At 40.4% G+C, this 13,063-nt stretch overlaps 2 protein-coding genes across 8 annotated transcripts in view; both read left to right on the forward strand.

The window, feature by feature from the left end:
* SCUBE3 (signal peptide, CUB domain and EGF like domain containing 3) overlaps positions 1-13,063 on the forward strand; it is a 114,146-nt gene that overhangs the window by 41,383 nt on the left and 59,700 nt on the right. For 6 of the 7 annotated variants that reach the window (XM_083617967.1, XM_083617969.1, XM_083617970.1 and 3 more), the window contains exon 4: positions 2,096-2,230. In XM_083617967.1, the coding sequence (XP_083474093.1) occupies positions 2,096-2,230 (135 nt within the window). Of the gene's footprint in view, positions 1-2,095; positions 2,231-5,069; positions 5,253-13,063 lie in introns of those variants that run through there. The other variant, XM_083617971.1, reaches the window with a different exon arrangement.
* On the forward strand, positions 8,938-11,400 carry LOC310765373 (uncharacterized protein). The gene is made up of 2 exons (XM_083620222.1): positions 8,938-9,898; positions 10,774-11,400. The coding sequence occupies exons 1-2, from the start codon at positions 9,302-9,304 to the stop codon at positions 11,116-11,118; spliced, it is 942 nt and encodes a 313-aa protein (XP_083476348.1). The 5' UTR covers positions 8,938-9,301; the 3' UTR covers positions 11,119-11,400.

Below are 13,063 nucleotides of genomic sequence, written 5' to 3' on the forward strand. Positions count from 1 at the left end.
CAGTTCTCCATTTTTACATCCCTCAAACAATAACGACTCTGTTGATTTTATCTTAATGCTGCCAGTGTTTTCAACTGTGTACAGATACTTTCCATATAGTCACTAAATATTTTCCTCTCTCCTTGCACTGATCCCCTTTCCTTTGTTCCCTTTAATGGCCCATCACCCAGGCGATCACCTCAGCAGGAAACTGGCCTGGCTTATATTTTAACACTTGCTGGATCCAGCAGTTAGAAGGGTCTCAACATATAGGCTACTCTCCTCCCCTCCTCCCCGCCCCAAACTCACAACACTATCTTTTAGCACCCTGGGCTTTGCCTGCCTAAAGTACTAGTGTAGGGAAGCACACAGCAGTATGTTTTAATCAGGCTAACAAATCTTTAAAGCATTATGCCATGTTTACAGCTTTGTTTTATTAAATCAAAATAGACAAGTGGACAAGAGCTCACAAGAGTGGATTGGATTGGGTGTGTGAGGTTCCTTAAAATTAATGAGTTCTGAGGCTTTTCTGCTCCAAATAGCAAAACATCTGTTATGTTCTGGGCCCTTAAAGAAGCCAGAAAGAATGGGAAAGCGGCTCTGCCCAAGATTTTGAAAGTCTGTGTTGCTTAAGGTTCGTGCCTTCTCTCTCAGAAATAAACAACCCCTCCCCCCAAAACCAACCCAACTTTTTTCTACTTTTCTTGTAAGTGAAGCCTATTTCCTTCTAGGCAAAACTGTAGAAATGGTGGCTGTTATTTTCTGGTGCTGTGCTGTGTCTTGAGTTACCACCAAGCGATTTTTGGTAACCTTGGCCAGCACAACAGCTGCAAAGGTGCACCAGACCTATGAAAACAACACTCGGAAAAGTGTGCACTGACCAATCAGGGAAGTCCAGCATGTGTTTGAAAATAAGCCATAGAGCCAAAGAAGGGAATTCTGTGTCTGGTTTGGGCTGAGGTTAATTGCCAGAAGTGACACACACAGAGAGAATCTATTTGCACACAATGTCTTCTCAAAGTAACCTCAGTGAACTTCATTTTTTCCATGTCACCAAATAAAATGAAACCTATGCATTTTCTTTAAGTGTGTGTGTGTGTGTGTGTGTGAGTGAGTGTGAAAGGGACAAGAGGGAATGTTAGACCTGGAACTTAGTTTTACAGCAGGCTGCAGTTGAGGTCTAATCCTGGCACAGAGAGGTGAAAGTCAAATGGGCCATAGGGAGGAGACAGGCTGGAGATAAGGCACTGAATCAGGCAAACAGAAGCCATGGTCCAGAGACATAATCACATGTGGCCCAGTGGCAACATACTAGAGCAGCTAGGTGGGGCAAAGCAAGGGAGTCTTATGTGCTGCTTGGTTCAACAAGTTGCTCACTATGAGGAACTGGCTTCCATGGACAGGTTTTATAAGGTCTGATGTGTCTCTGTTAGCTTGTGAGGTCAGTTGACTGGCTTCAGGCTATGGAGGCAGCTGAAGTACTTAGCCCAGTAATGCAGCCCTTGCCCCACAGACCTTTGGCTGTCTGGCTGAACAAAACACTGAAATGCAATGGGTAAACAATTACTCAGAAAATGAAATGCAGCGAGGAAACAATGGTGTCATGTGGATGAACAAAATAATGGCAGTTTCGGGGGGGGACCACTCCCAAGTCTCCACATTTGATTTTGCCCATCAAAACTGTGTTCTGTAAGGTGTTTACTAATGCTGGTCAGTCACTATGATCAACACCAGAATTTGTAGTTTATAATGCATGGTGTGTCTATTGATAGAGGATGGGGCACCCAGCATTACATGAAAGTGTGCCTAAGAGTGGCACTTACTTTTCCCTGTGGGAAAGGTAAATGAATGTACTCAGGAAGAACACTGGATTTGGGTTTAGCCCTGTTTCCTTGTCCCTGGTGGTCCCAACCACTAAAGATCAAGGCATCTGTCTCCATTATCTCCATCCTCTATTCCGTTATTTAACTGTGCTAGAATGTTGGGTCAGTTTAATGGAATATTGGAAACTGCTTTTTATAAAGTGATATGTTTATATACTTTGGTGTCTTTCTGTTGTATAAATAGTGTGATGTAAGCATCAGACTCTCATTCTCTCCTTTGCTTCCCAAAACAGATGTGGATGAGTGTGCAGAGGGGAATGGTGGCTGCCAGCAAACATGTGTCAACATGATGGGGAGCTACGAGTGCCACTGTCGTGATGGCTTTTTCCTGAGTGATAACCAGCATACCTGCATCCAGCGCCCAGAAGGTTGGTCATTAACACCTTTATTTCCTGCCAGGCATGTCACCCTCTGCCTCTGTTGGATATTAAGGTTACATAAATAGATGGATAAACATCTGTATGGGCATTATGAGATGTCAGATTTGTGTGTGTCTTATTATATGGTTGAGCACACTCTAGCTTACAAGTTGGGCCCTTTCCAATATCACTCCAAACAGTGATGGACTGATAGCATCAAACTGGAAGTCAAGGCCAAAAGGAGGCTGGGGTAGGGTAGCCATTCACTCTGATTTTGCTTCTGTGTCTTGGATTAACAGTGATCATCATGGGGATGGTTCAGTCCCAGTCCCCATATGAACTGCAGGTTTTAATATACTGATTAAAAGCATTCGTCAACCACAAAACTTGGAAGTGCCCCGAGTTAACAGCTGATTGTAGTCTTTGTTGGAGAGCCCGGCTCTTTAGCTTAAGCTGCAGAATTCTCAAGACTCTCTGCACTTAATATATCACATGTTGTAGTTTGTCTCTTGGATACAGATGTGCTAATAAAAACAAATGCATTTACAGCGTAATGTTAATAATTACTACTAAATCATTTACAACCAGGGCTATTTATATAAAGTGCCAACTTCTTTGGGATATGAGATGTCAGAAATCATGTGCATGTGTTTAAATAATTGTTTTAAAGTTTATTATCGACAGAAATGTGGGATATAAATGTTATATATATATATATATATATATATATATATATATATATATATAAAAACTTGTACCCATTTTATCATTCACCCTACATTTACACTTGTCTAGCCACATTGGGCACTACAGTAGTGGTGATGCTGTGATGAATATGGGTTATGTTGGAAGCTGGGAGTGGGCAGTCAATTATACACTTGATTCATCTAATGCGATGTTTGCACTGAACTATTTAGCCCACATTATCAACATGGCAGATTGATAGTTTGAACTGATACTCATACTGTGCCCACCACAGTGATATCTAATCATTACCATGTCATCATCCATAAGCTTTGTAGAAGAATTATGATTTAGTGTTTTTCCTTAAAGGAAAGAAGAAAGAACAGCTGGATTAGCTATACCTAGATTTACATAAAGACCTAAATTTACATAAAGGTTTTGGAGTGTTCAAAGCATTTCACACATTTCTGACCCCCATAAAATTTATATATCACTTGATGGTAAGAAACACAATTCACCCTATAAGAAAGATCAGTAAGGGTGTCACTCTCTTATTGCACTTGGGGAAACTGACGCTGAGAGAAAGCGACTTCTATAAGGCTGTTTAATGAGTTCATGGAAGAGCTGAGATAAATATCAGGTGTCAAGGCTGACAGCTGTCAGAGGTGAGCCAAGAGCAGGAAACTTTGCGTTGAATCAGGGTGTCAAAGCCAAGGGACAGGGACAGGAGTTAGCACAGAAGCACACCAGAGCCAGGATGACCTTGCTGCTCATGCAAGATCCCAGCCCAGACAGGAAGTCTTCCTAACCTTTCTTGTTCAGGAGGACCCAAAGCCCAGCCTGGGTGGATGAAGCCAGTCTAGAACAGGCTTCCTCAACCTTGGCCCTCCAGATGTTTTGGACTACAATTCCCATTATCCCTGACCACTGGTCCTGCTAGCTAGGGATCATGGGAGTTGTAGGCCAAAAACATCTGGAGGGCTGAGGTTGAGGAAGCCTGGTCTAGAACCTGGTAATACTTCACTGCCAGAAACAACTGCCAGCTGCAGTTCTGATAGTTCACTGCTTGGGGCAACTGCCTGCAGAACAAACAGTTCTCAGTTGTTAGCTCTGACAGCTCTCTGATATGTAGTTCAGTCTCATAGCCATTCTGCTAGATAAGCTCTATGCAAGCAGAGCAGAAGACTCCAACATCAGCTTTGTCAGGAACAGGCTCATCTGTGTTTGATGTTGACGGTCAGGCTTAGTTTTGTTGGAGACCATGTCAGTTAGAGAAGCTGCAGCAAAACCAAACAAGCTTTTTGATGCAAGCATCAAAGACCTTTCAAAAGCCTGTGAAACTCTAATGCCAAGTAGAGGCAGCTAATGCATATCCCTAACAATTTACCGAAGTAAAAGAGGGAAATATCTTGCCACAACAACCCACAGGACTCGCCTTTTCTTGTCATTTCTTGTGTCTTGGTTTTACCACCTCATCTTTGGCATTTATTTTCAGTTGCTTGGAATAACCTCTAAGAAAAGCTAAAAAGCCAAGAAAGAAAGAGTTCTTGTTTTTGCCATGAAATTTGCAGTCTCCAGCTGGCACAGGATTCTGTTTTGATTTGTCTGTCCCCCTCAATCCCTGCTTTAGCCACAATTGTTTATTGAGGTAACTTTTTTCTTTGGAGTTTCTGTGCACCTGGCACAATTCAAAATGTTCTGAATTGATTGAACCATGATCTCCGGCATTGTAATCCCAGATCTGACTCCTGCTTCCTTATGATTGGGGGGGGGGACCTGTGTCCCACCAGATGTTGCTGTTGTTGGACTCCAATTCTCATCAGCCCCCAGCTAGTGTTGCTAGTGGTCAGGGATTGTGGGAGTTGCAACCCAACAACAGCTGGAGTGCCACAAGTTCCCAGCCCTTGGATTGTTGTTGTTTTTTAATGGCTTTCTTGCTAATTATTGACAATTCTTTTCTGCCTTGCACAGGCAAGGGATGGCGAGAGTGTTTCTGTTCATGTGACGAGCTGCTTTCATTTACATATGTAATTTCTAATACAACATAATTGCCCTTTGAGCATATGTATTTGTTATCTTCTGGGCAAGATAACAAAGTCAGCAAGGTTGTGATCCATAAGAAGCAAACAGTAATCCTCAACTCTTGCAGTAGAGTAAGGAGAGGAATTTCCTCTCAAATGGAATGCATTAATAGTACTGTATCAGGCTCTGGTAAAAGAAATTGTCCTCATGGGGAAATGATCTAATTAGAAGGAAGAGAACCTTCCATACGAGATATGATTCAAAGATACAAACCTATCATAGGTTCAGGGAAGACGATGGTTTGCCATGATGACGTGCAAATGAGGTCAGTGGCTTGCTTCAATTTTCTCTTTATTTTATTTTTGGACTCTCTCAAGCTCAGCCCTTTTTTATCCTCTTCCTCTGAGTAATTTGACTGTTCTTTGGCCTACAATATTTCTGATGGTATCCTCACAAAATCCAGCTGTCTGTTCCCTCCTCCTTTCAGATTTTCATATAGCTACTTCTGTTTACATGTCTGATCATTGTCTTAAACTCAAACGTTAGAAGTATAGTGTTTCTCACTTTTATTTCTTCCTTGCTTCTCAGTTTTTAGCTGTCCAGTCTAGGCATTGCCTTTAATGCTTCTTTTTCTTTCCTAGCTCACAATACTGTTTGCAAGATTCCCCCCTTTAATACTTCTCAGATTTGTCCTCTTACCTGCTTATTCTACCATAACCCTTTTTCAGACTCTCATTCTGTCTTGTGTTGATTAATTGTTGATGAGTAAGTAATGTTTTGCTTACTGGTCTTCCTGCCTCTCAGCTACTTTGAGAATAATTCTTTTGCTTATTTATTTTTTTGCAGTTGCATTGTGGTATATATTTATACTCTTCTTTTTCGGGTTTTCTTTATTGTTCTTTATACAGTTTAAACTTCTTCTAACCTTTAAATCTCTTTGTGATCTTGCCCCATATCTGTTCTGTTCCTCAGTTCCTCCATTTATCAAATACTAATCTTTTTGCTAAACTTCCACACCCCTCTGCTGTTTCCCATCTGTGCTGTTTGTTATGCGTAGCATTTTCTGCCTTTGATATTCAGTTGTCCTCCTCATTGTCCTACTTTAAGAAAAAGATTTCTCTCTCTTTTATTTCTTCCTTAGATCCCTCTGATTTTTTAAAAGAATCACTTTTATCAATTAATTACTGAAGAGGTGTTGTTATGTTGCTGTAACTCTTTTGCTTCACACACAGCACGTGCAATTCTCCACTCCCTCTACATTTCCTTGGCTTTTGCCTCGTATGTGAGCCCGTGGGCAGATCAATAAATAACAGCATATGGCAGATTCTGATTCTCAGGTTGTGATGAGTTCTGTCACATTAAGCAGATATGCCTGGTTTTATTCTACTGTCCTGCTCCCTGTGAGACCAAAGAGAAAAGCAGGAGGAACTGGAGAAAAGCAATGGAGAAACTGGCTGAAATTACTGGAGACTGGAGGGATAGGCTGACTCAGGCACCCATTCTCAGAGTCTCCCTTTCCTTATAAGTTAGTTGTTTTTGTAAATTATTATTTTTTGTCAGAATGGTTATTGGCATAGCACATAAAATTGCAGTAAGAATGATAAGTGTAACATATAAAAATAGAAAAATAAAATGAGAATACAGAGGGGAGGGGGAAACCAGGAAACAATTGAGAGTGCAATGCTGTATACAATTGTCACATATAAGAAGAAAAAGGTGAGTCAATTTAGTTCTCAATAAAGCCTCTCCACTTATTTATCTGTAAAGCAGGAGGTTTAGTGGGCTGTGCAGATAAGTTAACATAGGAGAAAAACTTATACCAATTAAAATAAAAGTCATCTATTTTTGATGAACCATTAAGGGCTCTCCGCTTGTATGTCAGGTGTTCTGAAGTGCAATGTCCCATACTTTTGCTACCCGCCTCTGTTGGGAAGCAGGTGAGTCGGATTTCCAATGGGAAACCACTGACATTCTGGCTGCGGCAAGAAGCATAAACAGAGATTTATGCATAATGGGTGAATTGGTACCACACTACAAGGATAGGAGAACTAGGAGGTGATGGTGGAAATAGTCATCAAAAATTGGGGTCCAGAATCTCTGAACTATGCAGCAATTCCACCACATGTGAAGCAATGTTCCAATGTTTCCACAATCCCACCAACATAAATTAGAGTAACCTTTGCCAATTCTTGATAGGTGGAGTGGAGTCCAATGCCATCATAACACTGTTTTCAGCGTGACTTCCTGTATTCTTACAGAAATCATTTTAAGTGGGGGTTTGGACCACAACTCTTCCCATAGTTGTTCCTCTATCGTGAAATCCACTTCACTCTCCCATACTAATCATAGCCCCTGAAAAGAGCCTAATTCCACGCTAAGTAAAATTCTATATACAACGATACCTCTAGTTGCGTTCTGCTCTGGTTACGGACTTTCAGCTTACGAACGCGGCAAACCCGGAAGTGTTTACTTCCAGGTTCAGCATGCGCAAAAGCGATCTGCACACTTCGCAGAAGCACTCGATCGAGCTGCACACATGTGCGGAAGAGGCGCTCTAGTTGTGGACTTTTCAGGGTGCAAACAGCACCCCAGAACGGATTAAGTCCGCAACTAGAGGTACCACTGTATATTGGAAGCCATGCTCTTATTACGTGAGGCAGCATTAAGACAAAATGATTCATAGAGTGTCAGGGAGTAGTGACCTTCTCCTTTGCTCAGCAAGAGCCAGGCAAAAGAGTAGACATGAGTTAGTTGGAGCCAGTTGTGCAGGGTATCGTTTAGTTTTTCTTTTAATGAAGTTGCTGAAATAGGACAACCATTAGGCAGAATATCTTTGATCCTTTATACTCTTTAGTTCCCAACATCAATAATGGAGGTATTTGTCATTAAAACAGAACGCTGGATGGTCCAGAATGGGTGTTAATCTTTTAAAATAACATTATAGCATTATTGTGTTATAGCACTATACTCTTTCTTTCTTTCTTTCTTTCTTTCTTTCTGTTTGTTGAAGTGTATTTCGTTTCGTTTCGTTTAGTCGTGTCCGACTCTTCATGACCCCGTGGACCAAAGCACACTAGGCACTCCTGTCTTCCACTGCCTCCCGCAGTTTGGTCAGACTCATGTTTGTAGCTTCGAGAACACTGTCCAACCATCTCGTCCTCTGTCGTCCCCTTCTTCTTGTGCCCTCAGTCTTTCCCAACATCAGGGTCTTTTCCAGGGAGTCTTCTCTTCTCATGAGGTGGCCAAAGTATTGGAGTCTCAGCTTCAGGATCTGTCCTTCCAGTGAGCACTCAGGGCTGATTTCCTTAAGAATGGATACGTTTGATCTTCTTGCAGTCCATGGGACTCTCAAGAGTCTCCTCCAGCACCATAATTCAAAAGCATCAATTCTTCGGCGATCAGCCTTCTTTATGGTCCAGCTCTCACTTCCAGTAGTGATGTATGGAAGTGGAAGTGAAGTGTATTAGTGCTAATTAAAAGATTATGTGAGGGGAAAACCTGGTTCATAATATGGCATCCACTGCAAAGGGTTATAATGAATGTTTGTTGAGGTTTAGTTTCTCAGTATGTCATTGCCTTTGTCAAAACCACATAACTTTAAAAAGAGTAATGCTAAAGGCATGGAGATTGTGCTGTTTTGAAAAAGCCAGACTTTCTACCATTGGAGAGATTGGATAACCACAGGATGAGAATGCTCAGATGTTGAAGTTGTGTAGATGCCCTGTAAAAAGTGAATCCACGAAGCCTGGCAGTTCCACCTAATGTGGAAGCACCCTTTGTTTTACTACATTCAGGATGGGAAAGAATGTGTCCAGCTGATCATTTAAATCTTAAATCTTCCACTGGTAGTTGCTGATATAACAGTGTTGTGTTTCAGCTCCCGTTCAGATATCTAGAGTCAGTCAGTTTTCTGTTGAACTTTCTATGGACCTTACATGAAATTATATATAGAACATTCATTGACAGCTAGCTAATAAGAGAAATACATTGTTTCTACTGTCTCCGTCTGCTCTTAAAAAGAAGTAAAAGTAACTGAAAATTGAAACTAACTTCATTGTTTGAACTGTGTTTAAAAGGGGACATTACTGACTAATATAAATAGAAACTGTTTCCCCCTAGAGGAAGCTTTTGAAACTGTTACAAGAGCTGGGCTAGGGGAATTTCCAGCTGCAAGATAAAAAACTGTGTGACTCTGGGACTGACCTTGAATCTTTTAAGTGTTATGGCAAATGGAAAGGAAAAAACAGACCAGTCAATTCCTGAAAAACATTAAGGTCTGGGAAGACTTGGCAGCAATTTAGGAGAGCCTCAACATCAGGCCCCCCTGCTTCTTCTGCTGCTGCTTCTGCACCAGTACACTCAAAATCAAGAGGAATGTCGACAGAAGAGGCCTTAGCGGTTGCATTAAGTAAGATAAATAATTCATTGGAACAGCTTAACAAGAAAGTGGATGTGGCAACTACTAAAATCGATTTAAATACAGAAAGTATAAATAATCTGGGACAAAAGGTGAATACCAATACAGAAACCATCCAGAAATTGATACAGGAATCTACTTTGATACGGCAGACTGTGGAGGAAGCCAGGGAAAAAGCTGTTGCTGCGGAATGTAAAGTAACACAACTGGAGAGAGAGAGAGTCCCAGCCCTACAGAGGCAACTTGATGACCATAAGTTGACGCTTGCTATCATTGAACTCAAAGAAAAACAGACGAATCTGAGGATCAGAGCCCTACCTGAATTGGAGAAGGAAAGTTTGATAGACTTTCTCACGCAGGAATTTGCTAACTTTTGGGACTTGGACTTGGGTCGAGAAGAGTTTAGAATTGTGAGGGCCTTCAGACTTGGAAGAGGAGGGAAAAAAGAGAAGAATAGAATAAGAGATTGCTTGATCACCCTTCGAACTAAAGAAGAGAGAGACAGAATATTGGGTTGGCACTACCAGAAGAACTTAGAAGTACAACAGTCAAGAGTGGAAATTTTTAAAGACGTCTCGAAATATCTTTTGGATCTTAGGCCTAACTACGGAGACTTGGTTGCCCTGCTGAGAAGGAATAAAATCATCTTTAGGTGGGAGTTTCCCCAAGGTCTATCCTTCAGTTTCAAAGGAAGGAAAATAAAAATAAGATCAGTAGAAGATAAAGTAAAGTTTTTGTATAAATACGAAGAAGATCTGCAGAAGGGACTTGGAAAAGAGCCAAGAGCATCGGATAGAAGATCACCAGATAGAGGACTAGAGCAAAGAGCATCGGATAGAAGATCACCAAATAGGGGAATATTGGATATATCAGCATTATCCTTTAGATTGGATCTCCCAGTGAACGTGTCACCAACACCACCAACAGAAGAAGAGCAAGCATTGGGTGCAGTTGGAGGAATACCAGTGTAACTACACCATGGCGTTGCAGGTTTTGAGCTGGAATGTAAATGGACTGAATTCCCCAGAAAAAAGGCGTAGTCTTTCATTTATTGGAAAAAGAACATTTGGACTTGATTTGTTTACAAGAAACACATGTGATAAGGCTACACAGGAAGATATTGAGTAATAAAAGACTGGGCCATGAATTTATCTCATCAGATAAAGTTAAAAAAAGAGGAGTGGTCCTTTATGCAAAGGAGAGCCTATCACCGAAATTCATATTCAAAGATGACCAAGGAAGATTGGTTGCAATTGAAATTCAATCACAAGGAGAGAAATTCTTGATTGTAGGTATTTATGCACCAAATGAAGGAAAATCGGAGTATTTTAAGAAGCTACATGAGACTCTGATGGATTATATGGACTATAATATGATTTTGATGGGAGATATGAATGGAGTGGTGTCTACAAATATGGACAAGGCACAGAGACAGGTAGTCACCAAAGATGGTAGACTACCAAAAACCTTTTTTGACATGACTGAAAATATGGACTTAGTTGACATTTGGAGAATGAAGAATCCTCTGGGAAGAGAGGGAACTTTCTTCTCTGAGGCTAAAATGACATGGACAAGAATTGACCAAATCTGGGTAACTAGGGGACTGGTTCCAAAGATCAGCAAAGCGGAGATTTGCCCCAAAACTTGTTCTGACCATAATGCTGTGAAGATGGAAATGAAATTGACGCCAATTGGTTCCTTTAGATGGAGGATGAACGATACTTTGTTCTGGAATGAAGAAGTGACCAAGAAGGCCCAAAAAACCTTGAGATAAACATTTTGAGATAAATATGAATACTACAGTGGAAAAAAGAGTAATTTGGGACGCAAGTAAAGCGGTTATGAGAGGATTCTTAATACAACAGAATGCAATTAAGAAGAGAACTCAAAATGAAAAAAAGGATAAAATCCTGGAGAAAATAAAGGAAGGAGAGAAGAAACTGAGAGCAAAACCAAAGTCACAGGAGATCCTGAAAGAGATAAAGTTATACCAAGTACAATATACGAAGCTGATGAATCAGGAAATAGAATGGAAGATTAAACAGATGAGGCAAAAGACATTTGAATCGGCAAATAAGTGTGGAAAATTGTTGGCCTGGCAAATGAAAAAAAGACAAAAACTTAATACTATTACGAATTTGGAAGTGGAAGGAAAGAATATACAGAACCCAGTGGAGATTAGGAAGTGCTTTCAGAGGTATTTTAAACAACTTTATACACAGGAGAAGCAGAAAGAAATGGACATTGATCGATTTTTGAAAATAAATGGACTACATAAAATCTCTCAGGAAAACCAGCTAATGTTGAATTACAAAATAACGGATCAGGAAGTGGAAGGGGCCATCCAGAACATGCAATTAGGTAAATCTCCAGGACCAGATGGTTTGACTTCAAGATATTACAGATCTTTGAAAGAATGGTTAATACAACCATTGAAGGAAGTCTGCAAGACATTCTGGGAGATGATTTATAATGAAATGAAAAAGGTATTTAAATATACCTTCCTGAAGAAACCAGAGGCCTTTCTCCTGGGCATGGTCGGCCAATTGGTGCCAAAGAAGGACAGAACTTTTTTAATGTATGCAACAACAGCAGCAAGAATACTCATCGCGAAGTATTGGAAGACACAAGATTTACCCACCCGGGAAGAATGGCAGATGAAGTTGATGGACTATATGGAACTGGTGGAAATGACTGGCAGAATCCGAGACCAGGAAGAAGAGTCGGTGGAAGAAGACTGGAAAAAGTTTAAAGACTGTTTACAGAAATACTGTAAAATTAATGAATGTTAGAAAAATGTTGGAATGAAGTTATACGGCTTTAGTAGAAATGTTATAAGGAACTAAGTACAAATAGATTATTAGTGTATAAAGGAAAAAATAAGGTTAGAATATGTTAAGATAATTATAGGACAGAAAACAGAGGAAGATGGAAAGGAATTGCTGAAACAATTAACAGAAGTGGAATACAAAAAGGGAGGTGTGAGGAGGTCGTTGAAACAAGTGAATGAAAGATAAGATATTGAAATTGTTTGATGTGTCTTAAACTGTTTCTGTTTTGTTTTGTTAGTTTAATGTGTTAGTGTTATGTAGTGTTTTTGTTTTTGTATTGTATTGTCTTGTTTAATTTTGTTTTTTGTAGTGTTTAAACTGTTGGAAAAGTAATAAATATTTTTTTTTTAAAAAAAGAAATTATAAGCCTTTCACCTTCTATAGACTTCATCTCCAAATCTTACGAGTGGTCAGTGTTTGCTACCCTCTCTTGGAACTCAGGTATGTCTGGCTAGGCTCTGGTGAACTTAGTCTAGTAGTGAGCCATTGGCTTAACTATTTGTCCCAGAAGGACTGCTCCAGTTTTGCAGTGCTGGAGCTGCCGATTGTTTGCACTCATCTGTATGTGGATATTGAAAGTTCACTAGAAATGAGCACCATGTTCTCTATTATGATTTGTGAATAAATTTCTCTCTCTGACATACCACCATTCCTCCTTAGTGCTGCCATGGATGCTCAGTCTATCTTTCCTGTTTTTGCTTTCGAACTAAGACTGCCAGAAAGGGGGAGGTGTTGGTTAAAGTCTGCAGTGGCAGCAGTTTTTACAATGTAAACTGATCATAAACTGCTCCTTCTCAGAAACTGAAGCAAGCTCTTCCAAAACTCATTTCATGCATCTAGCTGGATAGCCGTGAGATGGAAACAGACTTGATTTTAATGACTCTGGCT

The sequence above is a fragment of the Podarcis filfolensis genome (genome assembly GCF_964270895.1).
Source record: "Podarcis filfolensis genome assembly, chromosome: 6".
Classification (NCBI taxonomy): domain Eukaryota; kingdom Metazoa; phylum Chordata; class Lepidosauria; order Squamata; family Lacertidae; genus Podarcis; species Podarcis filfolensis.

Bases quoted from the DNA above. Each gene is read 5' to 3' on its own strand.
- LOC310765373 (XM_083620222.1), top strand. From the start codon at position 9,302: ATGTCGACAGAAGAGGCCTTAGCGGTTGCATTAAGTAAGATAAATAAT. The intron at 9,899-10,773 runs GTGGAAATTTTT...GACAAGGCACAG, and splicing joins TAGAAGTACAACAGTCAAGA to AGACAGGTAGTCACCAAAGA.